Below are 27433 nucleotides of genomic sequence, written 5' to 3' on the forward strand. Positions count from 1 at the left end.
TGTTACTAAACAAATGTTATGTGATTTCTTTGTAGTTAGTTTAAACTACAGATTATGCAGTAAACGCGCTCACGCACAAATATTGTCTCACGCATTTATTGGCGATTTACATAATTACACGAAAGGTTTCCGTGTACTTGGATAAATGCGTAGGATGTTAAATAATTCCTTGAATGTTGCTTTAAATAAACTGGACTCTGAAATAAAAGCAATTGTCACGGCATTTAAAATTGTTTTTGTAAACTTCGTGCACTGAATACAGGAGAAGGAACCGGAGCTGCCACTGAATGCTGATTTGCATATTAATTGTAAACCGCTATTCATGTGTTCAGCGACATTGATGGTTTGTTTCGGTATTACAGAACAGAATATTTTAGGACGAACAAAGCGTGTCTTATAAGACGACGGATCTGCTGAAAAAAATCAGTTGTCTTCCATCTATCAGCAAGAAAGATGACTCCTAAAGTAAGTTGATACTTATATGGTTTTTCACGAATTTTAACACATTTTTATTAATATTTTTCCTTACTTTTGTTTTCAGATTGCATTTGTAGGCTTGCTCTCAATCCTTAATCTTTTAGACGGGTATTTATGCGGTACATACTCGAATGTCTTTGTTCGTGGCGGTTCTGAAGTGTTACCTTTAGAATACATCAATTATGGTGGTCCAGTTGCTTATGGTGGTCCTCAAATAGCCCAAATATCCGCGGCTCCTATTGAATCGGTAGTTTCGTTACAAAATGCACTGAACCCTTGTGTGGCGCCTTGCGTCATCAACGCTCCTATCCCCGCGTTGGCGCCAATAGGTTCCACGGCTAATGCTCAAATTGTTGCCTACAAGCCGCCGGTCGCTAATGTGCCTGTCGTATTAGCCAATAAGGATGTAAGTATGCAGCTTTAACAATGTGACTTGAACGTACTTTGTGCTATCTAATATATTGAGTATATCAATCACTTATTTACAGGATACATTTGGCTACCAATATTCTTATGCAGTGTATGATGATGGTACGGGAGATAAAAAGACACAAAGTGAACAAAGCGATGGCTCAGTAGTTCAAGGACAATACTCTTTTATCCAGCCAGATGGATACAGACGAGATGTCGTTTACACAGCTGATGACTTGAAAGGGTAATTATCACTTTCATACATTGTGTAGTCTGATGTATTTTACTACTTTTTTTAAGCAATAAAATTTGTTTAGTCTATTTAAGGATGTATGAAAATAAACGTATTTAAATAAGTGATTATTAATTTATTCGTTTAGATTTAACGCCATTGTAAAAACGGTGTCACCTGAACCCGAAGATATCAATAAGGATGCAGCAGTGGAATCAGTTGAAAATAAAGATACACCTTGTAAGGAACAAAACAAAGAACAATTAGTAGAAGCACCTAAAAGCGAGGACAAAACAATCGAGTCGTTAGACGTTACTGAAGCTGTTGATAATAATGACTCAAAGAGTGAAGAAAAATCAAGCGAAGAAGTACCCACTCCTACAACAGATGTATCAACACCTTCGAATCCAGAACCAAACGTTGTTGTATCTTATAGCGATTTCGTTAATTGTCTTCAATCTAAAAGAATAGCAGGCGCAAAGAATGCCGTTTCTCCTCTAACATACATCCTCATTCCATCTTTGAATGGACTACAAAAATCTTGTTAAACTGTTATTAACAGATTCAGTGTCACAAATATCACTGTCTAGTCTAAAGGAAAAATATTTTACAAAAACATTTTATACTGTTCTTATAATAATAACCTATTAAAAATGTATACGAATTAATTGAATTGCTACTATACTGTAACTTCCTAATAAATGTTTACGCATGTTTACAAGTGTTTTATTATTTTTTTACATCATGTGAACAATAATAATTATTGTACGTCTAATTATGCGAACAAAATATAAATAACGGTAAATGAATTTACTTGTGTATTTATACAAATGATTAGATAACAGAAATTCATTATGTAGGTTAGTAAGTACGTACTTGGCTTTCGTTACGTTAGCATGGAAAATGAGGAAAAATAGCTGAAAACCATGTATCGTGTCCGAATTCTCTATCAATATAGAACTTCTTCAGGTAAATACGGGGAAAAATATACTTAAATATTGGTTTATAGCTTAATGAAGAAATAGACATTTTTTTGATGTTTAGATGGTAAACCATCTATAAATTTTCAGCATGCAAATTATCTTGAAAATAAATATATGTATTTGTTACAGTTTGTACTTTTGTTACATTTCCGGTCAAAAACGCTTTTGACTTTATGGGTATATTTTTAAGAATTGAATCCGCCTGGGTTGATAGTTGATACTTAGATACAGAAGGGCGTTAGGAAATAATGTCGCAAATTTGTCCTTCGCATGTATTCCTTCATTCATAGTAAACATTAAAAATATTACAAAAGTTATAAAGTCATAAAAGCCATATTTTCTAATTATTAAGGGCATTGGATTAACTTAATGTTTAAAACTGGGTATAAACTATAAATACATGTAACGTCTGAGTATTTAATTATGTTATTAATTATGAATTTCGTTTAACTATTTACAATTTCATAATACATACTTTTGAATTTATATTTTTGGTTTTATGGCATTCAAATGCTTTATAAATATAAATTTATAAAGAATAGAAAAAATTCGATCACGAGGCGGGACTCGAACCCGCATCCTTCGCGCCATTCCGGGGCGGATGCCTCACCAACTCAGCCACTCGTGACCCGCCCGAGTGATCGAATTTATTCTATTCTTTCAGTTTTATGTGTCTGAAGGGACACACCGCGCGCCATCTATTGAGATGATTAACAACCATTTCAACCAATATGAAGCACTTTTCAGTGAATACAATATTGTAACGATGGAACACGACCTTTTTTGTTGAATTTATATTTTTGGTTTTATGGCATTCAAATGCTTTATAAATATAAATTTATAAAGAATAGAAAAAATTCGATCACGAGGCGGGACTCGAACCCGCATCCTTCGCGCCATTCCGGGGCGGATGCCTCACCAACTCAGCCACTCGTGACCCGCCCGAGTGATCGAATTTATTCTATTCTTTCAGTTTTATGTGTCTGAAGGGACACACCGCGCGCCATCTATTGAGATGATTAACAACCATTTCAACCAATATGAAGCACTTTTCAGTGAATACAATATTGTAACGATGGAACACGACCTTTTTTGTTGAATTTATATTTTTGGTTTTATGGCATTCAAATGCTTTATAAATATAAATTTATAAAGAATAGAAAAAATTCGATCACGAGGCGGGACTCGAACCCGCATCCTTCGCGCCATTCCGGGGCGGATGCCTCACCAACTCAGCCACTCGTGACCCGCCCGAGTGATCGAATTTATTCTATTCTTTCAGTTTTATGTGTCTGAAGGGACACACCGCGCGCCATCTATTGAGATGATTAACAACCATTTCAACCAATATGAAGCACTTTTCAGTGAATACAATATTGTAACGATGGAACACGACCTTTTTTGTTGAATTTATATTTTTGGTTTTATGGCATTCAAATGCTTTATAAATATAAATTTATAAAGAATAGAAAAAATTCGATCACGAGGCGGGACTCGAACCCGCATCCTTCGCGCCATTCCGGGGCGGATGCCTCACCAACTCAGCCACTCGTGACCCGCCCGAGTGATCGAATTTATTCTATTCTTTCAGTTTTATGTGTCTGAAGGGACACACCGCGCGCCATCTATTGAGATGATTAACAACCATTTCAACCAATATGAAGCACTTTTCAGTGAATACAATATTGTAACGATGGAACACGACCTTTTTTGTTGAATTTATATTTTTGGTTTTATGGCATTCAAATGCTTTATAAATATAAATTTATAAAGAATAGAAAAAAATTCGATCACGAGGCGGGACTCGAACCCGCATCCTTCGCGCCATTCCGGGGCGGATGCCTCACCAACTCAGCCACTCGTGACCCGCCCGAGTGATCGAATTTATTCTATTCTTTCAGTTTTATGTGTCTGAAGGGACACACCGCGCGCCATCTATTGAGATGATTAACAACCATTTCAACCAATATGAAGCACTTTTCAGTGAATACAATATTGTAACGATGGAACACGACCTTTTTTGTTGAATTTATATTTTTGGTTTTATGGCATTCAAATGCTTTATAAATATAAATTTATAAAGAATAGAAAAAATTCGATCACGAGGCGGGACTCGAACCCGCATCCTTCGCGCCATTCCGCCATAAAACCAAAAATATAAATTCAACAAAAAAGGTCGTGTTCCATCGTTACAATATTGTATTCACTGAAAAGTGCTTCATATTGGTTGAAATGGTTGTTAATCATCTCAATAGATGGCGCGCGGTGTGTCCCTTCAGACACATAAAACTGAAAGAATAGAATAAATTCGATCACTCGGGCGGGTCACGAGTGGCTGAGTTGGTGAGGCATCCGCCCCGGAATGGCGCGAAGGATGCGGGTTCGAGTCCCGCCTCGTGATCGAATTTTTTCTATTCTTTATAAATTTATATTTATAAAGCATTTGAATGCCATAAAACCAAAAATATAAATTCAACAAAAAAGGTCGTGTTCCATCGTTACAATATTGTATTCACTGAAAAGTGCTTCATATTGGTTGAAATGGTTGTTAATCATCTCAATAGATGGCGCGCGGTGTGTCCCTTCAGACACATAAAACTGAAAGAATAGAATAAATTCGATCACTCGGGCGGGTCACGAGTGGCTGAGTTGGTGAGGCATCCGCCCCGGAATGGCGCGAAGGATGCGGGTTCGAGTCCCGCCTCGTGATCGAATTTTTTCTATTCTTTATAAATTTATATTTATAAAGCATTTGAATGCCATAAAACCAAAAATATAAATTCAACAAAAAAGGTCGTGTTCCATCGTTACAATATTGTATTCACTGAAAAGTGCTTCATATTGGTTGAAATGGTTGTTAATCATCTCAATAGATGGCGCGCGGTGTGTCCCTTCAGACACATAAAACTGAAAGAATAGAATAAATTCGATCACTCGGGCGGGTCACGAGTGGCTGAGTTGGTGAGGCATCCGCCCCGGAATGGCGCGAAGGATGCGGGTTCGAGTCCCGCCTCGTGATCGAATTTTTTCTATTCTTTATAAATTTATATTTATAAAGCATTTGAATGCCATAAAACCAAAAATATAAATTCAACAAAAAAGGTCGTGTTCCATCGTTACAATATTGTATTCACTGAAAAGTGCTTCATATTGGTTGAAATGGTTGTTAATCATCTCAATAGATGGCGCGCGGTGTGTCCCTTCAGACACATAAAACTGAAAGAATAGAATAAATTCGATCACTCGGGCGGGTCACGAGTGGCTGAGTTGGTGAGGCATCCGCCCCGGAATGGCGCGAAGGATGCGGGTTCGAGTCCCGCCTCGTGATCGAATTTTTTTCTATTCTTTATAAATTTATATTTATAAAGCATTTGAATGCCATAAAACCAAAAATATAAATTCAACAAAAAAGGTCGTGTTCCATCGTTACAATATTGTATTCACTGAAAAGTGCTTCATATTGGTTGAAATGGTTGTTAATCATCTCAATAGATGGCGCGCGGTGTGTCCCTTCAGACACATAAAACTGAAAGAATAGAATAAATTCGATCACTCGGGCGGGTCACGAGTGGCTGAGTTGGTGAGGCATCCGCCCCGGAATGGCGCGAAGGATGCGGGTTCGAGTCCCGCCTCGTGATCGAATTTTTTCTATTCTTTATAAATTTATATACATACTTTTGTTTAATAAAAGTGATTCATACAAAATCGTCAATCAATTCAATATGACCTTTGTACTACAAAAGACCTCAATAAAACAAATTACTATCAATTTCAACGTGGGTAACTCATAATCAATTAGGAAGTATCCATTACTGCAATAACACCTAAAATTCCAATTAAATAACCAGCATACGAGGCATTGTTTCCGTGCAGGCAACGATTAACCATTTCATATTTGTATCATGACCTTGTGTGGTCAACGTTAGAGTCAAGGTGCGTGCACGCATTTCTTTGCCCCACCTCAAAACAATTTCGCGACCATGTTCTATAAAACCATTGAGCAGTACCGTTGACATCAATCAACTCTGATTTGTTTCATACAACACACAATATGTTCAGCAAAGTGAGTGCTTTTCTAAAAATAAACTTAGCTATCATAAAAAAGAATACGTTCAAAAATAATTGCTTACTTTCAGATCGTAGCTTTCGGCGCCTTCTTGGCTGCGGCTAACGCTTATGGACACGGCCACGCTGTGTCTTCCCAAAGTATTGTTCACCACGGTGGCCACTATGGCGCTCCTCTGGCCCATGCTGGCTCATACGGTTATGCTGCACCTTTGGCATACGCTCCCGTAGCGTACGCCGCTCCCGTCGCTCACTATGACGGTCATGATACCTATGTACGTGTCTCCTCTTCTGTTTTCTTGTTCTATATTAATGATTTGTTCTTTCTCTTATTGAATGTCTGTGTCTTACAGGCGCACCCGAAATACGACTTCGCGTACTCCGTCGCTGACCCGCACACGGGCGACCACAAGTCACAGCACGAGAGCCGCGACGGCGACGCGGTGCATGGCTCCTACTCGCTGGTGCAGCCCGACGGCTCCGTGCGCAACGTGCACTACACCGCCGATGACCACAATGGGTAAAATTCCCTTCATAAGCTATATTACAATATAATGCAATATAAGTAACTAGCTGTGCCCCGCGGTTTTACCCGCATTGCTCCGCTCCTATTGGTCTTGGGTGATGATATATAGCCTTCCTCGATAAATAGACTATCTAACAGTGATATTATTTTTCAAATCGGACCCTTGGTACTCGAGATTAGGGAGTTCAAAAAATACAAACTCTTCATATTTATGTCAGTATAGATATAGTTCTAAAAATCTAATACTATTCTTCTCTTTTCCAGATTCAACGCGGTTGTCCACAACTCCGCCCCATCAGTGCATCCCGCCCCAGCTTACCACCATTACTAAACGATGACCAGAGACTTTAGGAACCTCAAATAATTTATTCTGTTGTAAATATGAGTAACATCATGTTGAAGCTGTGAATTTGTAAATAAAGTATGAATGATTGAATTTTTCGTAATTATTCTTTATGTATTCCTTGGTGGTGATAAAATAAATACAATTGAATATAGCACGTGAGAAACGCACCACAAAATTAACATTTCAAATATACTTAAATACCGTAAGAACAAAAAATTTGCTTCCTGTCTTCGTCAATTATTAAATTATATTATACAGGTCGTATTAAAGGGGATGACGATCGTATTAAGCGTTAAAGAATGTATGAAAACATGTCTCAACTCTCAAGTTGCAGGGACTGATGCAAATTGGCGTAATGCGGGAAAACATCTTAAACGGGTTCTTCTGTATTGCCTACATGTTTCAGTACATAATAAATGGTAATTAATCCCGAATTTTTGATTCCCATTAATGCAAATTCAAAATTTGAACACTATAACACATATTATAATTATATATGAGGAATATCATAATATGTGATTCGGGTTTCATCTTCAAAATTCAAAATTTAAAAGTAAAGATCGAAAGGATATTATTATTTATTAATATTCATGTTCATTCAGCATTGTTTTATATCATATATCATAAAGACTCTAACATAGGTACATATGCAGCAACGATTTTTCTATTTAAGTACGTTTTTAGGGTTCCGTAGCCAAAATGGCAAAAACGGAACCCTTATAGTTTCGTCATGTCCGTCTGTCCGTCTGTCCGTCTGTCCGTCTGTCACAGCCGATTTACTCGGAAACTATAAGTACTACAGTGATGAAATTTGATGGGAATATGTGTTGTATGAACCGCTACAAAAATATGACACTAAATAGTAAAAAAAAGAATTGGGGGTGGGGCCCCCCATACATGTAACTGAGCGATGAAATTTTTTTTTTCGATGTACATACCCGTGTGGGGTATCAATGGAAAGGTCTTTTAAAATGATATAAAGTTTTCTAAAAAACATTTTTCTTAAAGTGAACGGTTTTTGAGATATCAGCTCTCAAAGTCGTAAAAAGTATGTCCCCCCCCCTCTATTTTTATAACTACGGGGTATAAAATTCTAAAAAAAATAGAGGTGATGCATGCTAATTAACTCTTTCAACGATTTTTGGTTTGATCAAAGTATCTCTTATAGTTTTTGAGATAGGTTGATTTAACTGTAATTTATTATATTTGCTGCTACGGAACCCTTTGTGCGCGAGCCCGACTCGCACTTGGCCGGTTTTTTCATAAAAAAAATTCAACGCAACCGCCTTGTTACGTTATTGTATATATTTATGAATTAAATTTGTAGTGTTAAAAGTAACTTTTCAAATGTTTGATTTTTAATAAAATATCAAGAAAGAGGAATTGCATTTTATGACAAGCTTTATGATTTTATTTTTTCTATTATTTTTTAGAATTTAAGAAAGTATTTTGTATTTATGATTCGCTGCTGCTTGCGCTGTAAATAGATGTTCTGTTTACTATAACTTTAGTGTCTGAAATAACATAATATAGACTTGCAAAATCGGGGAGCTCTAAAGATAAGAGAGCTCAAAAAAATCTTATTAACGTTAATCACATTTGTTAATTTTTATTGCATCATTTGTAAAACCGAATTCTGTAACTATGATTCTTAAACTGATACCAGAAAAGAGAGGTAGGTAGCGCCCATAAAATATACATACACTCGAAAAACATAACTTTTCTTCTTTCGCAGTCGGGTGACAAAGCATGGCATTATTGTCTAAATATACGATGGTTTACAAATAACTCGGCAATAAAAAAAATAACACGAGGTCTCGTAAAGTAATCATGGCTTATTGATAAAATTTGTGGTTAACGACAAAAACTATCAACAAAAAGAGGCATGTCTTTCACGGTTCTTAGCGAGTACAATGCTCTATACAAGTGCCGACTGTGTAAAAACTAGAATAGTATTATAATTTTATGATATTTATTTACGTTCTAAGAATTTTGGAATTTGAATGCATTATTTTTGACTATAATTTGTGCATTCAATGGATTTGATTAGATTACTTTTTTAAATGAATAATTGTCAAATAACATAATTAATTTATTATGAATTTATTGATCGTGTTTAATATCCGTGAAAAGATTTTCATTTGTAAATACTCTTTTAAAAAATGTTTACGAAATTCTTTAAGATTTATTTGCTTTCAAAAATAAACGATATAAAATTTTAAAGTACCCCATTAATGCACAAAACCAACCCATTCCTCATTTTCCAGATTCTGTAATTTATACAGTATAAAGTATTTCACACAGCCTTGCTTCAAATTAAGTAACCAAGCTGCTAAATACATATATAAATGAGAGCAATAACGTACTTATCCACATCACGTCTCTCTATAAAAAAATTTCATTGTATTTGTGACCTTTCTGGTACAACAAAAATGTACGGTAACTAAATGTTATGTTGCAATTAACAAATAATTACACTTTCATTGGGCAATTAAATAGATGTAGATCATAATCATTGTTTAAATTATTTTCTCAATGGCATGTTCTAGCTTACAAACGAACTAATTTTAGAAACTATTTGGTAAACTGATGGGTCACTGAATGGAATGTTAGAATTTCTATTTATATTTTTATTTAAACAGACGAATATTCGGCGAACATTAGAATATATTATGACTACAAATTATAGACATTCATCAACTTAACAGAAGATATAATACATAATATAATTGTTAGATATTATTTTATGTAAAAGCCTACTTATCACATAGCGCATTTTTATCGCATACTTCCATGTAAACCACAGAACATATAAATAGATGTAAACAATCTCAATGTTATAATCAGAGTTCTAATCGGACTTAAAAATTAGAAAAATAATTAAGTTAATATTATATTGAGATTAAAAGTAATATATTTGAATTGCTTACGTACCTACTTTTAAAAATTACCATTGCGGATTTTGAAGTATGGAGAAATATTCTTATCATAAATAATTAATCTGCAGACTATTTTTAAAAAAGGAAATTCATTTTATTACTTACTTATGTTTTTATTTTTATTTATTGTGTCTATGATCGTATCACAAACAAATGTTAGTAATTTTTTTTTAAATAATTAAGAATAGCACAATGCTTAACAATGTGATATTGTTAAGAAATTGTAAAAAAAATATTGAATTGCAGCTAAGATTCTATTTTATTTCACATGAAATCAAACAAGAAAGGAAATTATTTTTTTTTAAATCCGCCAATTGTATAAAATGCTAAATTAGATTTTTTTGTATTCAATAAAGATTATTATGTAGATAAATATTTTACAATTGGATTCAATGTAATCGAAATTCGAGACCATTCACATAGAACAAAAATCCATAATATGACTTTAAAACTTGAATGGTTAATTGTTCAATTTTGAAATTCAATATTATCAAATTACAAGAATCAATGTCTAATATCGATCAAACGTTTACACCATGACACATATTAGTGTTTTTTTAATAATGGGGTTTAGATTGACCTCATCTATTGTAATAATCGAAGCAAGGTCTGCATGATCGAACACCCCACTTATTATTATTGAATGTTAAATGTATAAAAAGCAATGTTCGATTGCGGTTGACATCAATCACTGACCAACGTTCCTTATACAATACAAAATGTTCAGCAAAGTGAGTTTTTGCATTACGCTATAATAAGAATTTTGCGGAAAATATTTATTACTTGCAAATCGTCCAAGAAAATCGCTGTTCATAAAGTGAAAAGATATAGCAATAGCTAGTGTTATTATAAATTAGTTGAATTAAAGATTTCCGATAAGCAGTGCAATTAGATTCCTTACCTTTGTGAATACCTTTTTAAATGCTTGGTTTAACATAAATATGAACGAACTAACTTTCTGTAACTGTAACTTTATATACTAAAACTTGACCGTTTCAGATCGTAGCTTTTGGAGCCATGATAGCGGCAGCCAACGCTGGCTACTACGCGCATGGCCCAGCCTATTCCTCCCAGAGCATCGTGCGTCATGACGAAGGCCTGGGCCACTTCGCCGCTCCAGCCCACTACGCTGCGCCTTTGGCATATGCTGCACCTCTTGCTCATTATGCTGCCCCAGTAGCTTATGGAGCATACGGCGCATATGGAGCAAATGGAGCGTATGATGGCCATGATGAATATGTATGTATCAATTTGGAGATTTGATGGTAGTTCTAAAACGATTGATTATTATTAACATAGGGATGTTAATAGTTGTTATTCAAAAGTCACAACCATAAATTGATATAGCATCCATTTTCTGAGTAAAACCTGAAAATAACCGCTCGAAGGATTGTTTTTGTATTGGCATGTGGAATACTGATCGACCGTAAGACATACGAAGATTGATGCTTATCCTATAAATAGGATATACATTATGAACTTCGAGCATAATTTGTTGCTTCAGTTATTTTAAAAGTGTAGGCTGCTTATATCCTGTAGAATAGTCAATTAAACCTAATATTATATTTTCAGGCGCACCCCAAATACGACTTCGCGTACTCCGTCGCGGACCCGCACACGGGCGACCACAAGTCGCAGCACGAGAGCCGCGACGGCGACGCGGTGCACGGCTCCTACTCGCTGGTGCAGCCCGACGGCTCCGTGCGTCAGGTTGATTATACAGCTGACGACCATACTGGGTAACTACCTATGTTCAAATGTTAATTGCAAATTGATGCCCTGTATTAGTAGTTGAACAAGCGGCTAAAACATTTCATCTTTTAATTATTAGTCTTCTTCACCCTACAAAGACTTATGCCGTGGCCCTCTCAAACTTGAAAATATAAGCTTTACGGGCAATAATATCAATCTATATCTTGTAAAATTAAAAACTTCAATACTTAATAATTGATGATTTAATAAATGCATTAATATTTTCTATTACAGATTCAACGCCGTTGTCCACACATCTGGTCCCTCTCTACACCCCCAGCCCGCCTATCATCATTATTGAAAAGTGTTAAAATAAAATAATTTATTTATTTATTATATTTGTAACATTCACAATTAAAAGAGTTATGACGAATTTTAATCGTTTTATTTTTGAGAGCACAGTATTTAACTTTATAATTATATAGTAAAAAGTAAAAAGTAAAAAATATTTATTCAAAAAATCAAGCATACAATCTCGTTGAACTTATTACAATAAGGCTGTTAACACAGTAAATATTATGTAGTATACTCTATACATCATTGAACCAAGATGCCCACACTAGACTCGTGGCCTGTATTGTGGGCATCAGTACAAAATATAAAGAAACAAACAAAACTAGACAAGGATGTAAATGAAATGTCGATTTATTAATGTTTTAAGAATAAATTGCAATTCATATTTTATTCCTTATGCTTTATTTCATTAGATAAAACTTAAATGAACAAAAAATAAAAAATAAATATCAAAATAAAATATAAATAAATAGATCCTTTTTATATGTGTGTGTGCTGAATAAGAGATGCATGGGGTAAAACTTGTGAGTAAGAGCGTTAGATTAAAGACCTAATCAAATTTTCCGTTTGTTGAAAAGACAAAGAGAGTAACCATTTTTTAATAATTTTCTTGGCCTTTGCGACACCACTCTGCCTAATAGAGTGCAATGCCTGGTTGACGCGGTTATATATAAGCGGGTGTAGGAATTGACTAAATCGTTTGGCAAAGGAGGTATTAACCTGAGGTAAAGGAATTTTATATATTCTATTGTTGAGTAAGTTAGCGTGATCACTTGAAGAGAGAATATTTTTATGGGTTAGTAATGCTACATTGAGAATAAATAATTTTCTGACGCTCAACAATCCAATCTCCTTATAAAGCAAGTCAGTTGGGTAGCGGATAGGGAGATGCAGCATAACCTTTAACACGGCTCTTTGTGCTCTTTCCAGAACCAATAATTTGGAGGATCCACAACCACCCCAAATACAGATACAATAACTAATTATAGGTTCACATAAAGCTATATATATTCTCCTGAGTAACTCGTACTTAGCGACAGAGCGTAGGTGTTTCATGGGGTATATTAGTTTACGAACTCTTGCAGTTGTTGCATGTATGTGGCCTTCAAAGTTTAACTTATCATCCAATATTACGCCCAGATATTTAATGGAATGCGCGTTACTGATTGTGTTTTTACAATGGCATGGAGGAACTGGATGAGACAAGGAGGAAATATTGCACGAATGAAAAGACAGATCCGGAAGTGATGAAGGTTGTGAGGCTGCAGTTTTGTGAAAACATAGATATTTTGTTTTAGCGGCATTGAGAGTAAGTAAATTGTTGTTTAACCAGTAAGCAATCTTTGACATTCCTTCTTTTGTTACGTCAAAGACTTTGTCCCAAGAAGTATCTTGAAAAATAATAGCTGTGTCATCCGCGTAGCAGATAATATCAGCATTTCTCAACCCAACGTTGGCGATATTATTAAGATATACTAAGAAGAGGGTAGGACCTAAAATACTCCCCTGTGGCACGCCGAAAATTACTGGTGAAAGAGAGCTAAAAGTATCGCGATATTTGGTACATTGCTTTCTGTTCGAAAGATAACTTCTGAACCACTCCAAAGCTATACCTCTGATGCCATACCTCTCCAGTTTCTTCAAAAGAATTGGTATTGACACTGTGTCGAAGGCCTTGGCTAAATCCAAAAATACTCCGACACAGGCCAAGCCCTTATCTAGAGAAGAGGACACAATATGAATAAGTTCAGATACGGCATCAACGGTAGATCTACCTGCACGAAATCCATATTGACGATTTGTTAAGATATTGTTTTTTTCCAGGAAATCAACCATTCTGCTATTCATAATTTTTTCTAAGACTTTCGAGATTGCACTGAGAAGAGAGATAGGTCTATAATTATTTAAAACTTTTTTATCACCGCTTTTATGTATAGGAGATACGGCAGCTACCTTCCACCTATCCGGAAATACACCATGTGATATACTTAAATTACAAATATAAGCAAGAGGAGCTGAGATGTACGGCTTAATGTATTTTAATAGGCGGTTGGAAATACCATCTATACCCGTTGCACTATTTGTTTTGAGATCAGTAATTATTTTCTCGATTTCAGTTTTGTCCGTAGGTACTATGAAGAATGAGTCTGGAAAGTTCTCAATGGAAACGTTGGAAGCCAGAGATTCTTGAGTTTCTCCAATACCGGTTAGAATATCATTGGCCAAGTTTTGACCTATTGCGCAAAAGTGATTATTGAAGTAATTCAAAGAATCCTGGATATTACCTTTAATAGCAGATATGGATGGGTTCTCTTTAGGGGACTGTAAATATGCGATATCTTTTATAGTATTCCAAAGCTTACTTGGGTTATTTTGATTTTCTGTGAGCATTTTCTCATTGTAACTATCTCGCAATCTCTTAATTAGATTATGATAAAAATTCCTATAGCGTTTAAATGTAAATTGAGCTATTTCGCTATTAGGGTTACGTTTAGCTTCTAGATGTAGCATATCTCTTACCATTGAACATCTAACGAGACCGGGGGACATCCAAGGTTTCAGAATGGTTTTAGAGCGATTTATTCTTAAGCGTTGTGAATTGCTTGTGATAATATTAGACAGCATATTGGAAAAATCATCAACTGCTGCATTTACGTCTACATTCATTAGCAAGTTAGTCCAATCAGTGTTTTTAACTTCCTCAACAATGGCAGGGAAATCCAACTTGGTCATAAACTTGTCAACCCTTAAGCGATTGGGTTTATTTGTTGTGTTTATACCAGCCATAACGATGTAATGATCAGTTATAGTAGTCCTACAAACCACAGTGTTCACGCGAGTATTGGCGGACACCATAATATGATCTAAACACGCTGTTTCTCGGGTGGGAATATTAATTGTTGGACTTAGTCCTTGCTCTGCGATTAAGCAAAGGTATTCGTTACAGTCGTTGTTTATATTAGACATCAACGTATTAATATTTATATCACCCGCCAGAATTGTACAAGAAGAAATCAAGTTAATATTTTGTAGAAGACTTTCTAAGGATTGTAAAAAATTTGTGCAGTTTCTAAATGAAGGTGAACGGTATATTCCGATGAGATTAAATAAGTTGTCCACTTTGGCCAAAAGGCAATTCGCGTCGTGTAGTGTTGGTTCCGAAACTTCGTGATTAAGGGTTCTTTTTATATATAGGACTACACCACACGATTGGTTAATATATTTTGTTGTCTTATACGAGATGTACCCATCGATTGGATAAATAACAGAATTTTCGTTCAACCAACATTCCGTAAGGATAATGACATCAAATTCTATGTTAAAACGAGATAAGGTTATTAAAAAGCTGTTAAAATTACGTTGTAAACTGCGAATATTAAAAGTAACGATTTTAATATTGTGTGCTTTAGTGATATGTTTTTGGCATTCCTCGGGTGTGTCAGTATAGTAGCAACTTGATAAATCTGGACCATCTATATCACGAATCAGAGACATGTCAATCATGATAAAGTTTTTTGTATAAGTTGTGTAGTGTGTAGGGTAATCGATTGAAGATAATAAATAATTAAATGCAAAATCAACGCCATCAATACAGATATATATTCAACAGTAAAATGTGTAAGAAGACTGACAATTTCATTTACATCACAAGCACAGGTAATTCTATCACTAAAAATAATTGATTCACAGACAATTAACGAAAACGCAGACCAGATGAATGTGATTATTATGGATAAACAATAACAAATAAATATGGAAGTTTTACATAATAATAAAAGTAAGATCTTGCAACAATTTGTCAAGATTACTAGAAACAATTGGTAAAATTGGTAAAGATAAAAAAAGAAATAAGAGTTATAACTAAAAGTGGTTGGGTTGTACAACACGCCAAGTTAATATGAACTTTTTTATGAAACATTAATTATTCGTTAAGATTTTTAAGAACGTGAATATCCTTAACTAATATGGCGTTTGAATTAGGAGCCTTTCTCATGAAAATCTTACCACCTCTAATCCAAACGTACTTATAGTCTAGTTGCTTAGCCTTCTTTCTTGCTTCGGCATGAAGAAGTTTATTTTCATGAGAAAGGTGCTCCATTACATATATCGGTGAGGATTGGTCGCTGCCGATGCCAAGGTCCCTGCTTTGTAGTTTTATTTTCGATTCCCTGTTGTATTTGAAGATTGAGCGGAGAAAGTTGTCGCGCGTACGAGGACTGTTTAGTTTAACAAGTATGGATCGAGGACGTTGGCTTTCCTTATGCATCTTAGCAATACGGGCACAGTAATGGATATCATTATCATCTAACGAATATTGGACTGTGCGAGCAAGTTGCGAAATCATGTTTGGAATATTTTCATTTTTAAATTCAGGAACACATTGAATTTCTAGATTGCTGGCCCGACTAAGCTGGTCAAATTGGTTTAGACGGGAACTCATATCTTGGATAGAGGAGCGAAGTGAAGTGTTAGCTGCAACCAAACTTTCTAATGTGTTAAATTTTGTCTGATATTCCGTCTTTATATCTTCATACTGCTGATTTATGAATGAAAGTGAGGTTCTAAACTCCTCTATATCCTTTCTGATTTCACTTAATTGGTTACCTAATTTTTCTTCTATATAATTATGCAGAACATACTTAAGCTCTTCACGAATTAGAATCCTGAGAGCATCGGTTGATATATTCGCGGATTCTGGCGATGAGGCAGATGCTAAAAGGTTCGCGTTGGAGCTAGGCTTCGCGCGCTGAGTAACGTAGCTTGTAGTAGGTGTAGAAAGCGGCGATCGAATAGGAGTTTCAGAATTATTCCCACTCCTCTTTTGCTTGACGTTGCACCCCGTACATATCCAATTAGATTTAAATTCAGCAGATAATTTGTTAAATTCTTCCATTTTTTGAAATACACAAAGAGCGTGGAAAGTTTCAAGACATTTGGAGCAACGTAAAATTTTATTTTTGCTCTCTCTCATACTTTGCAGACATGCACCACATTGCATCATGATTGGCAAAATAAAACAAAAGAAAAAATAAAAATATATTATTTGTGCTTGATGCGGATCGAACTTGGGTTCTCCGAACTTGTAGTCCGCACTACTCAGTAAGCGCTAATTGTGAGCCTACGCTTAAAGGTGAATTATACGAACAGATGGGAGAGTATTAGTTGCGAAGCGATGTTTGTCGGTACAGTGAATACTTTTATGTTCAAATCACCTACATCGAGCATTAACACACGAACACCACTTTGAGTTTAGTAAATGTTTTTATTTTATAATTATACACTATTGAGTTAAAAAGTTAAATGTTTTATTCTTTGTGGTCCATATTAAAACTTATAATGAACATTCAACACCAGTAAACTACTATTTTTAACTGTAAATCAATTATTTTATAGGAGTGACATAGATCACAACCGGGCTATAAGACGCGCGCGAGCGAACTCTTTGGAGTATTAAACCTAAATGTTAATTTATTCTGTAAAATTTAGTCATCTTTTTCATCCAAAAATATATTATAATCGGATAAAAAAAATTATAACCTTCTACTGAACGTTTTCAAATGATATATTGTTTGGTTCTTTTCATGATATAAACTACTGAACCTTGATAATTACTGAATCTTGACGAAGGACAATTTTATAATAAAGTGACAATTTATCATACATATTCAATTTACTATTTCTCATAATTCAATTTATACCAAACCATTTAAAAAATCCCGTGGATTACTCTTATTAAAGCTACCTAAATTACGTTGATTTCCACTCTCAAAAGTGGTTCTACATCAATCATCATTTTTTTGGATACAGACTTTTTAAGAATGAAACATCTCGTGGACTCAGCCTGCTTGTTTGTTTGCAATATAAAAAAAACTACTCAAATTTCGCCTGATATTTAAGTAAATAAGTTTAAATTTTATTTTATGCCTGGTAAGCTGAAATTAAGTAATCACAATTATGAAATCGGAAACATTCATCTGGTAATATTGATAACTGAAATTTATTTGAGATAAAATAAAATAATTCATAATTGTAGTAGAATACACCACTTTTATAGATAGTTATAATCTGCAAAAACTCGTCACACGACCGACGAAACTTGTAAACCGCTTCACGTATTTTTTAATAAAATATAATGTTTTTCTTCTTGTATTTTTTACTTTTATTTAAACCGTTTCATATCACTTATCTAAGAGCAATTGATAGCAAGAAAAATGTATTTGGATAAAAATTTCCCTATTGTTCACATACATAGGTAGGTACCTACATCGTTTACGGATATGGAGACATGGAGTTTATATAAGAATAAGTTACCAAACCTAACCACTTTGTTAAAGGGGACGCCCAGTTAGCTGAACTATATCCAAATTGACCTTATTGGCTGCTCCTACATACATGTAAGATAACAGAAAACATAATAACCCTTCTTGATAGTGGAATACAAAAAGTAATACATATAATATAGTACATATTAATTAAAAAATATACACATAGATATCTGGTTCATTCTTATTTCACGTTATTTCACGTGAACCTTATCGCAGTATGAAAATTCTGATGCTAGTCAAATACAAAATGCAATCAAATTGATATCTTTTCAATAAATTATTAGTATACATTGTGTACACAAATCATTATTATACATATAGATGACTAATTTTTAACTAATAAGTAATCGCCATCAATTAAATATTAATAGAACTTTTGCAGTGAAACTAGGCTCGTTGAGGGTAAAATTACAAGGTCGCGTCATGGCAATACCGTCACGTAATAGAGTAAGGCGACGATTTTGGTACCTATCTTTGAATATTGCCAAAGAAGTTTGACTTTCGACTCCAGGGTTCGGCACACACGCTATTTTTATAAATTTTTTGTCCTGAAATAAAATTTTTACATAAAATTATAAATGCGAACTCATTCAACTCACTCATCGAATTAACTCGTAAAATTATTTATTATTTAGAAGGTAAATATAAAGTCAATACATATGTGTACGTTTGAGATAAATTATATAATTAAGTTCAATAGAAGAAATAGTTCAAATCTATAGTGTCTATAGTATGTTTATAAGTTTTGCGTGACCAAACACATTATTGCGATACATTAAAATGATTTTAATTGACCTCTAATTTATAGTTTACCACGTGGTTCCTTTCTCCCCACTTATTGTTCGTTAAAATAATATAAAAAGTACTCTGCAACCACTATCTGATATCAAATCTTATCAGCTCTTACAACCAAACATAACTAACCAAACAAAATGTTCAGCAAAGTAAGTTTTCTGCCTTACATTGATATACAGGCGTTTTGTATTGAGAGGATTCATTGAGATTAATTGCTTCAAAATCTTAATTCATCTTAAGAAAAATAATGCAACAATATATAATTTTTGTTACCTTTACAGATCATTGCTTTCGGAGCGTTCCTAGCCGCTGCTAAGGCCGGTCTCCACGGTCACGCCGTGTCGTCCCAAAGCATCGTGCATCACGGAGCGGGACACTACGCTCCCCTCGCGGCGGCCCCATTGGCTTACAGCCATTACGCCGCCCCTGCTCACCAATATGAAGGGCACGACACCTACGTGAGTTAGAGTATTTTTTGTTATGTTTTACGACTTCCTTCTGGATTGGTCTTTGTCAATTTTTAAATTAAAAGTCAATATGAATAAACATACTGTTCTCTTTCATCTAATGCTCTAATTATATCGATATTACACGACCAGGCGCACCCCAAATACGACTTCGCGTACTCCGTGGCTGACCCGCACACGGGCGACCACAAGTCGCAGCACGAGAGCCGCGACGGCGACGCGGTGCACGGCTCATACTCGCTGGTGCAGCCCGACGGCTCCGTGCGCAACGTGCACTACACCGCTGATGACCACAATGGGTAAATACATGGTCATCATATTGTTCTGTTGTACCATAATACTCGACATAATATTTTTTTACAAATGAATATTCAATATAATATAAAGCTCTTGTAAGTGTTCGTTTTTAATTTTTCCATTTCATTTGTTTCAGTTTCAACGCCGTAGTCCACAACTCCGCCCCTTCCGTGCACCCTTACACCGCCTACCCTCATCATTACTGAATAATTAAAAAACAATAACAATGACCAATCACCAAAGCTGTTTATTGCAATACGTTTATTTATTAATAAATAAATTGTAATTAAAATTATTACTCCTATTTATTCTACTACTTTTCTTGAATTTCCTTTGATTATCTAACATCCATCCATACCATCTACTTAATTGCATCTAGATCCTTATATAAATTTCAAATTCTCGTGTTTGTTGCCATACTCCTTGGAAAAACATGCATATTTCAAGCAATTGAGTAAGGAAAATAATGACAGTAAGTTTCTTTAATTTCAAGTTTTGACAGTAATTATTAAAAAGTTTGTGTTTTTTTTTAATTAGCGTGGAAATGTATGTTTTCCTATTAGGAGAATAATTTAGTAAGGATCGCACTCAAACATACATAATATTATTATGTCCCCACAACTAAATGACCGACACTCTTTACAATTAAATGTTTTTATTTCATAAATTTCTGTTGTGAATTATTCTGAGAATAGGAGAGGGAAAGAATACATGTTATTTGCTTAAGAAATTATGTGTACCTAGTAAGTAATTTGTGATAGTAAATTAATAACATAAACGAATAGCAACTATTATTTCAGTATAATAAAGAAAGCAACTTTATTCATTGCACTTTCTAAACTAACGATTTTAAAATATATATTTTAGTAAAATACGTTTACATTAACTACATCTTATATAAGTGTGGTGAAGGATGAAAAATGTAGATATAATATTATATAATGAAGTTCTTTGTTAAGTAAATGACACCTTTGTTAACTAAGGTTAAATCCCCAAAGTGTCAATTGAGAAATATAACGTTTTATAAACAATTCGCAGTCGCTAAAGAGATTGAAGAAGTAGTTAGTCCTACCCCTGAATTCTCAGTAGTTTTGAATCCTAAACAAATCGACTATTACTGTGAAAATATTATTAAGGAAATTAAAGTATCTACCTACCAATGATGTAGATAGGTTATAATTGACGCCGAAACTGGCATGTTCACAGACCACAAGGAACGGCATGTTCTTATGTACATGTCTTTTTTTCAGTCATAACACAATATACAGATACATACAGCGGATTTTGATGCGGTTTTTTGAAGTGAAAACTTCTTTAGCGGCGTTGAGCACTTTTTCTGTAATGGGTATAAAATCTTAAACTCGCGTCAGGACAGGTGACCTGATCGAAAAAGCGTAAGACGGATACCATTCCAAAATATCAAACATGCTCAACGTTAATAATCAATGTTTTCACTTCTGCCGGCACTCCCGGAGTACGGGTGACAAATCAACATCGAGCTATGCTGCGCTGTACTGCGTTGTGCTGTGCTGTGTTTCTTAAGCTACGTTTTTTTAACAATTAAACGATGCTGCGCTGTACTGCGCTGTGATGTGCTGTGTTTCTTAAGCTACGTTTTTTAACCTTCCTATACTCGCGCGTTGGTCTGTGAGACCGACGAAACACATTTTCGTAATTATTTTTATGCAGGTAAATCCTGTGAAGTCGAGTTCCTTGCTAGTTTCCGGATTTGGGGCTAACTTCATTTTAGTGCACGTCGAGTGGTCGGCAGAAGTTCACGTGTGTGTGCGATTTTTTTTTTGCATTTGGCGCCAATCGGTCCATGAGACCGACCGACGCGACGCGATATTATATATTTTGTACATTTATATATTTTTACAGACTTTGAATTCTTTATGAAGTATGTATAGTAAAATATATGTATGAATGTTGCTCTAAATTATATTTTGGCCAATTTTTTAGGCCATACTTCATGTCAAAATGAACGATGATCAAATCAGATTGTTGCTGGAAGAATCAAGTTCTGGTTCTGCTATGAAGACGAAAATGACAGTGAGGAAAAACACAGTGAAGTTCCAGTGATTTTTACTTGGGAAAAGATGGACAGACAAGGCTCAAAACTAAGCCAAACATAGATAAATATTATGTGCTTTGATATGTTTATTATTATTATTTAGAAGTTTATTTTGTTTTGAAAAAGAAGTTCTGTTTTTAATTTAGTTTTCCCTAGTACTTAAGAAAAACATCTCAAATTCGAGGACTGATTTGTGATAGACTATAAGTCGATAAAATAATTAATAAACTAAGTATGATCAATACTATTTTGTTTCAGTACATCCTAAACAATCTAGCTCAGTATAAAGTAATCAGCAGCTCGTGCAGTCGTTTACCTCGTCAATTATGACCCTATTTTCAAAAAAACGTAAACATTACGACATAGTTGAATCCGATGAAGATGAAAGTGAAGAAGAAGCGGATATGGATATTTTATGTGTTATTTTGTCGTTAAAAGAGTCCAGTCACGGTAGCTTGTTACCTCACAACATACGTGAAAAAAAGGAAAATTTTAATGAATTTAATGCGGCGATGGAGGGGCACGCAGCGTGCTCCAAACCTAGCATAGCTCGACACAGCGCACATGGCAGAGCTCCATAAAAACATAGCACAGTTCGGCACAGCGCGGCTCAGCACGGCGGGTAGCGCGCCTCGCTCGAGACTGCTGCGTTTTTAAACAGAGCGTAGCCTCACACAGCGCAGCACAGCATGGGTTGTTTGTATCCTCATTAAAATATTAGACGAGCGAGTTGACCAAACACAGCACAGCGCAGTACAGCGCAGCATAGCTCGATGTTGATTTGTCACCCTACAACCCGTCTTTTTTGCACGCCTCATAAGCGAAGCGTTGAGGTGGGTACTACTGTCACTTCGCGCAAAACATCTGATTTTTCAAACTTAAAATGTCTTTATGTATCATACATTGCACTTGTAAGATAATACATACACACACATATTAAGAAAAAACACTATTTTTAACGTTCATGATATTTTTGATGTCATTTTTGTTATTTAAACTAGTTAAAAAACAGTTTAAAAAAGTTCTGTCTTGGACGTCCGTGTGTCTGTATGTGCGGATCCTTTTTCTTGTTAACACGATAGCGACCGAAATACTTTACTAATCGAGTCTTTTTTTTTCTCTTACGCTTGAGTATGCTCAGGAATAGAACCCTTTCATTTTTCAGGGTCTGATTCGATGTGGTTTAATTGTTATTAAATAAATAAACAAAAATAATAATTAACAAATATTTATTAAAAAAAAATTATGAGGCGTGCACTTTTGGATTTTCCAAATTTTTTTTAATAGAACGAGTGATTCAAGAGAAAGGTTTTAGTAGGTATATAATTTATTAGGTTTTAGACAAAGCGGGTGAGGCCGCGGGCGGTAATCTAGTCTGTAATATTGTTAGGCTAGAGTATTGATTAAATTAATTTAACCACCAATTCCGGCCTATAATATTTACTGTATAATTTTTTTATGCTTACTCTGATAATTAGAATATGTAACATTGACCTCCGGAATTTTGGCCATGACGGCTAATCTAACACATCTTATTGCAGTACATAATTATGTATGCGCAAATGCAAATTAACACCTAATCCTTTACTCTTCAATTAAACGAACGAAATATCCAAAACTAGTGCAGTGATTAAGCACAAGGAAAAACTTTAAAATTTTGTACCAAATGGATTAAAATTGCAAATTCTAAGATAAATACATAGGTAGTAAAAACTATGACGAGTTTATTATAAGTGGACTAAATAAAAGACCAGTTTAATATATTTTAAGACTATGTTAATATTTAAAACCGTTTCGAATAATTTTCACAGAGCGACCCAGCAGTGCGGTTTTCATTTAATTATATTTTTTCGTGTACATAATTTTTTCTGGTGAATTTTAAACATGAAGATTAAGATGCTGAAAGATAGATTTTGGACAGTTAAACTCCGTTATTCAAATCAGCGTGTTTTTTGGGATGTAGAATGTAGATGACTCAACGAGCTCACCTAACGATTATAAATATCTATCATACATTAATTAATACAATTGGTAAGTGTAAATAAATAACTCTAAATTATAAATAGTCGGTATTCGTGACGAAATACAATATTGCGATACATTAACATGATTTTTATTGACCTCTAATTTATAGTTTACCACGTGGTTCCTTTCTCCCCACTTATTGTTCGTTAAAATAATATAAAAAGTACTCTGCAACCACTACCTGATATCAAATCTTATCAGCTCTTACAACCAAACATAACTAACCAAACAAAATGTTCAGCAAAGTAAGTTTATTGCCTTACATTGATTTACAGGCGCTTTATATTGAGAAGATTCAGGAAAATTAATTCCTGACTTATTTTTTTTAAACATTAACTCTATAAAATGTTTCGAACCTTTACAGATCATTGCTTTTGGAGCGTTCCTAGCCGCCGCTAAGGCCGGTCTCCACGGACACGCCGTGTCGTCCCAAAGCATCGTGCATCACGGAGCGGGACACTACGCTCCCCTCGCGGCGGCCCCATTGGCTTACAGCCATTACGCCGCCCCTGCTCACCAATATGAAGGACACGACACCTACGTGAGTTCTAGACCATTTTTGCACGCCTCATAAGCGAAGCGTTGAGGTGGGTACTACTGTCACTTCGCGCAAAACATCTGATTTTTCAAACTTAAAATGTCTTTATGTATCATACATTGCACTTGTAAGATAATACATACACACACATATTAAGAAAAAACACTATTTTTAACGTTCATGATATTTTTGATGTCTTTTTTGTTATTTAAACTAGTTAAAAAACAGTTTAAAAAAGTTCTGTCTTGGACGTCCGTGTGTCTGTATGTGCGGATCCTTTTTCTTGTTAACACGATAGCGACCGAAATACTTTACTAATCGAGTCTTTTTTTTTCTCTTACGCTTGAGTATGCTCAGGAATAGAACCCTTTCATTTTTCAGGGTCTGATTCGATGTGGTTTAATTGTTATTAAATAAACAAAAATAATAATTAATAAATATTTATTAAAAAAAAATTATGAGGCGTGCACTTTTGGATTTTCCAAATTATTTAATGTTTACCTTTGTCAATTTTTGAAATAAACCTTTTTTAACGCGCGTTAAAAGCAAATTATAACGGTCGCGTCATGGCAATACCGTCATGTCATGGAGTAAAGCGACGATTTTGGTGTCTTTGAATCTTGCCAAAGATGTTACACTTCTGACACTTGTGCTTGGCACACACGCTCTTTTTATGTTTTACTTTCTTCTTGATTAATCTTTGTCAATTTTCTAATAACACGTCAATATGCATAAACATTACATACTATCATCTAATGCTCTAATTATATCAATAATTAACGAACAGGCGCACCCCAAATACGACTTCGCGTACTCCGTCGCGGACCCGCACACGGGCGACCACAAGTCGCAGCACGAGAGCCGCGACGGCGACGCGGTGCATGGCTCCTACTCGCTGGTGCAGCCCGACGGCTCCGTGCGCAACGTGCACTACACCGCTGATGACCACCACGGGTATGTACCGTAATAATAACTTTTATTTACGTGTACATCTATAGTTAATAAAGCTTTAACGCATTAAATGATTTTCTAGAAATAGATTTGTCTGCATCGTAAATTTATCGTTCTTCATCTGCAACAATACTTAAAGGCATATTCAACTGAAATGTTTCTTTAAATAGCTACTCCATTGAAATGTTACATTTTTTAGGCCTAAGCTTGCAGTTTTTAGAGGACGCAATTTTATGTTTTTGATGTGTAGGGGGGGTCAGTGAGTAGCTAAAACCAAGTTTGTGGGGTTGCCACCCTTGTCCCACGGCCGCCATCTTGAAAATAGCGGTTGAAATGGTTTATACGATATATCTCTTAAACTATTTATCTGAAAAAAAAATTGTTAGCATTATTTGTTGCAAATTAAATTTTCTACAACTTTTGTCCAGTAACTTTTTGTCGTAGAACTATAAATAAAAAAGTTATAAGCGAAAACGTTCAGAAATTAGAGCTTTTTATATTTTTCAATAAAACTTTTTTTTATCATTTTACGAAGAAATGATATCAGACCATTTTTGTAAATTGTTTTTCGAGGAACAACTTTTATATACAACATTTTTTCATTACGTCAACAGCTAAGGTTTTACAGCGCTCTGAAGTGAGTAAGTACTATTTTTCAGTACTCCTAACTATACATATAATGGCTATTGGCTCTTTTCCCAGACTCCAGAAAAATGGAAGCACACTGCAGAACATTTCAGCCTTGCTTTTCGACGTAAAAAAAACGCGCTTCCAGACTTCAAGTCAGTTCAGTCAATAATTAATTATTAATAATATTGCAAAATTAATTATTAATTATTAAAAATATTAAAAACAATTACTGATGACAAATTATTATTAGTACACACATAATATATGTATACTGTATAGTTAAGAGTACTGAAAAATAGTACTCACTTCGGAGCGCTGTAAAATCTTAGCTATTTACTTAATGAAAAAATGTTGTATATAAAAGTTGTTCCTCAAAAAACAATCTACAATAATGGTCTGATATCATTTCTTCGTAAAATGATAAAAAAAAGTTTTATTGAAAAATATAAATATCTCTAATTTCTGAACATTTTCGCTTATAACTTTTTTATTTATAGTTCTACGACAAAAAGTTGTAGAGAATTTAATTTGCAACAAACAATGTTAACAATTTTTTTTATCAAATAAATAGTTAAAGAGATATATCGTAAAAACCATATCAACCGCTATTTTCAAGATGGCGGCCGTGGGACAAGGGTGGCGACCCCACAAACTTGGTGATAGCTTCACACTGAACCCCCCTACACATCAAAAAAATAAAATTGCGTCCTCTAAAAAATGCAACCCCAAATGTAACTTTTCAATGGAATAAGCACATATAACATATTTTATTTATTTTTGTTACAGTTTCAACGCCGTAGTCCACAACTCGGCGCCTTCCGTGCACCCTCACACCGCCTACGGTCATCACTACTGAATAAATTAACAACCAAAGTTGCTAAATGTATATGTTAAACTATATTAAACTAATATTTGTATTTTTCATTTATACAAAAGATAATCACGTTAATTATAAATATCCTGATAGATAAATTATTATATTTACTTTTTTATGATTATTGTCATTAAAATAAAATAAATTCGAAAAAATTATAACACCTATTATAATGTTATTATCTGATAGAGAAGGAGAAAATTGATTAGAGAAATTACGCACTGAATTAAAAAAAATCTCTTTAATTTATTACCTATTACAGCAGCTTGCATCCTAGCCGCCCGATTTCACCCTCGCCTGATAAAGAATAAAAATAATTTTACGCACTTATTTACGAAATGGGTGAAGTAATTTATTGTGCCAAATACATATAAAAGAAATCAAATATTCCCTCTTTCTATTAGTTAATATTTTTGATTTAGATGAAGACA

General features: G+C 34.6%; 4 protein-coding genes across 4 annotated transcripts; all 4 read left to right on the plus strand.

The window, feature by feature from the left end:
• Positions 1-223: 223 nt before the first annotated feature.
• LOC149904497 (uncharacterized) lies at positions 224-7130 on the plus strand. Its single transcript, XM_090107059.1, has 8 exons — positions 224-465; positions 542-883; positions 966-1132; positions 1269-1663; positions 6108-6166; positions 6240-6443; positions 6522-6688; positions 6959-7130. The coding sequence occupies exons 1-8, from the start codon at positions 454-456 to the stop codon at positions 7023-7025; spliced, it is 1413 nt and encodes a 470-aa protein (XP_089963185.1). The 5' UTR covers positions 224-453; the 3' UTR covers positions 7026-7130.
• Positions 7131-10661: 3531 nt separating this feature from the next.
• On the plus strand, positions 10662-12104 carry LOC149904498 (uncharacterized). The gene is made up of 4 exons (XM_090107516.1): positions 10662-10710; positions 10979-11218; positions 11552-11718; positions 11966-12104. Exons 1-4 carry the CDS (start codon positions 10699-10701, stop codon positions 12030-12032), a joined length of 486 nt encoding a protein of 161 aa, XP_089963642.1. The 5' UTR covers positions 10662-10698; the 3' UTR covers positions 12033-12104.
• Positions 12105-19229: 7125 nt separating this feature from the next.
• Positions 19230-20138, plus strand: LOC149904499 (cuticle protein 19-like). The gene is made up of 4 exons (XM_090107502.1): positions 19230-19295; positions 19428-19604; positions 19746-19912; positions 20047-20138. The coding sequence occupies exons 1-4, from the start codon at positions 19284-19286 to the stop codon at positions 20114-20116; spliced, it is 426 nt and encodes a 141-aa protein (XP_089963628.1). The 5' UTR covers positions 19230-19283; the 3' UTR covers positions 20117-20138.
• A 4059-nt stretch (positions 20139-24197) lies between these two features.
• LOC149904500 (cuticle protein 19-like) lies at positions 24198-27014 on the plus strand. The gene is made up of 4 exons (XM_090107501.1): positions 24198-24254; positions 24374-24550; positions 25335-25501; positions 26915-27014. Exons 1-4 carry the CDS (start codon positions 24243-24245, stop codon positions 26982-26984), a joined length of 426 nt encoding a protein of 141 aa, XP_089963627.1. The 5' UTR covers positions 24198-24242; the 3' UTR covers positions 26985-27014.
• Positions 27015-27433: the final 419 nt, after the last annotated feature.

Source organism: Colias eurytheme, chromosome 11 (genome assembly GCF_061535395.1).
Source record: "Colias eurytheme isolate Ceu_HAF_F1 chromosome 11, ilColEury1 Martin Lab GWU primary, whole genome shotgun sequence".
Classification (NCBI taxonomy): domain Eukaryota; kingdom Metazoa; phylum Arthropoda; class Insecta; order Lepidoptera; family Pieridae; genus Colias; species Colias eurytheme.

Excerpts from the sequence above, each read along its gene's own strand:
- LOC149904497 (XM_090107059.1), top strand. Across the intron at positions 1,133-1,268 it reads ACAGCTGATGACTTGAAAGG|ATTTAACGCCATTGTAAAAA; the intron begins GTAATTATCACT and ends TTATTCGTTTAG. Across the intron at positions 6,167-6,239 it reads CACACAATATGTTCAGCAAA|ATCGTAGCTTTCGGCGCCTT; the intron begins GTGAGTGCTTTT and ends GCTTACTTTCAG.
- LOC149904498 (XM_090107516.1), top strand. Across the intron at positions 11,219-11,551 it reads ATGATGGCCATGATGAATAT|GCGCACCCCAAATACGACTT; the intron begins GTATGTATCAAT and ends TTATATTTTCAG. Across the intron at positions 11,719-11,965 it reads ACAGCTGACGACCATACTGG|ATTCAACGCCGTTGTCCACA; the intron begins GTAACTACCTAT and ends TTTCTATTACAG.
- LOC149904499 (XM_090107502.1), top strand. Across the intron at positions 19,605-19,745 it reads ATGAAGGGCACGACACCTAC|GCGCACCCCAAATACGACTT; the intron begins GTGAGTTAGAGT and ends TTACACGACCAG. Across the intron at positions 19,913-20,046 it reads ACCGCTGATGACCACAATGG|TTTCAACGCCGTAGTCCACA; the intron begins GTAAATACATGG and ends CATTTGTTTCAG.
- LOC149904500 (XM_090107501.1), top strand. Across the intron at positions 24,551-25,334 it reads ATGAAGGACACGACACCTAC|GCGCACCCCAAATACGACTT; the intron begins GTGAGTTCTAGA and ends ATTAACGAACAG. Across the intron at positions 25,502-26,914 it reads ACCGCTGATGACCACCACGG|TTTCAACGCCGTAGTCCACA; the intron begins GTATGTACCGTA and ends TTTTTGTTACAG.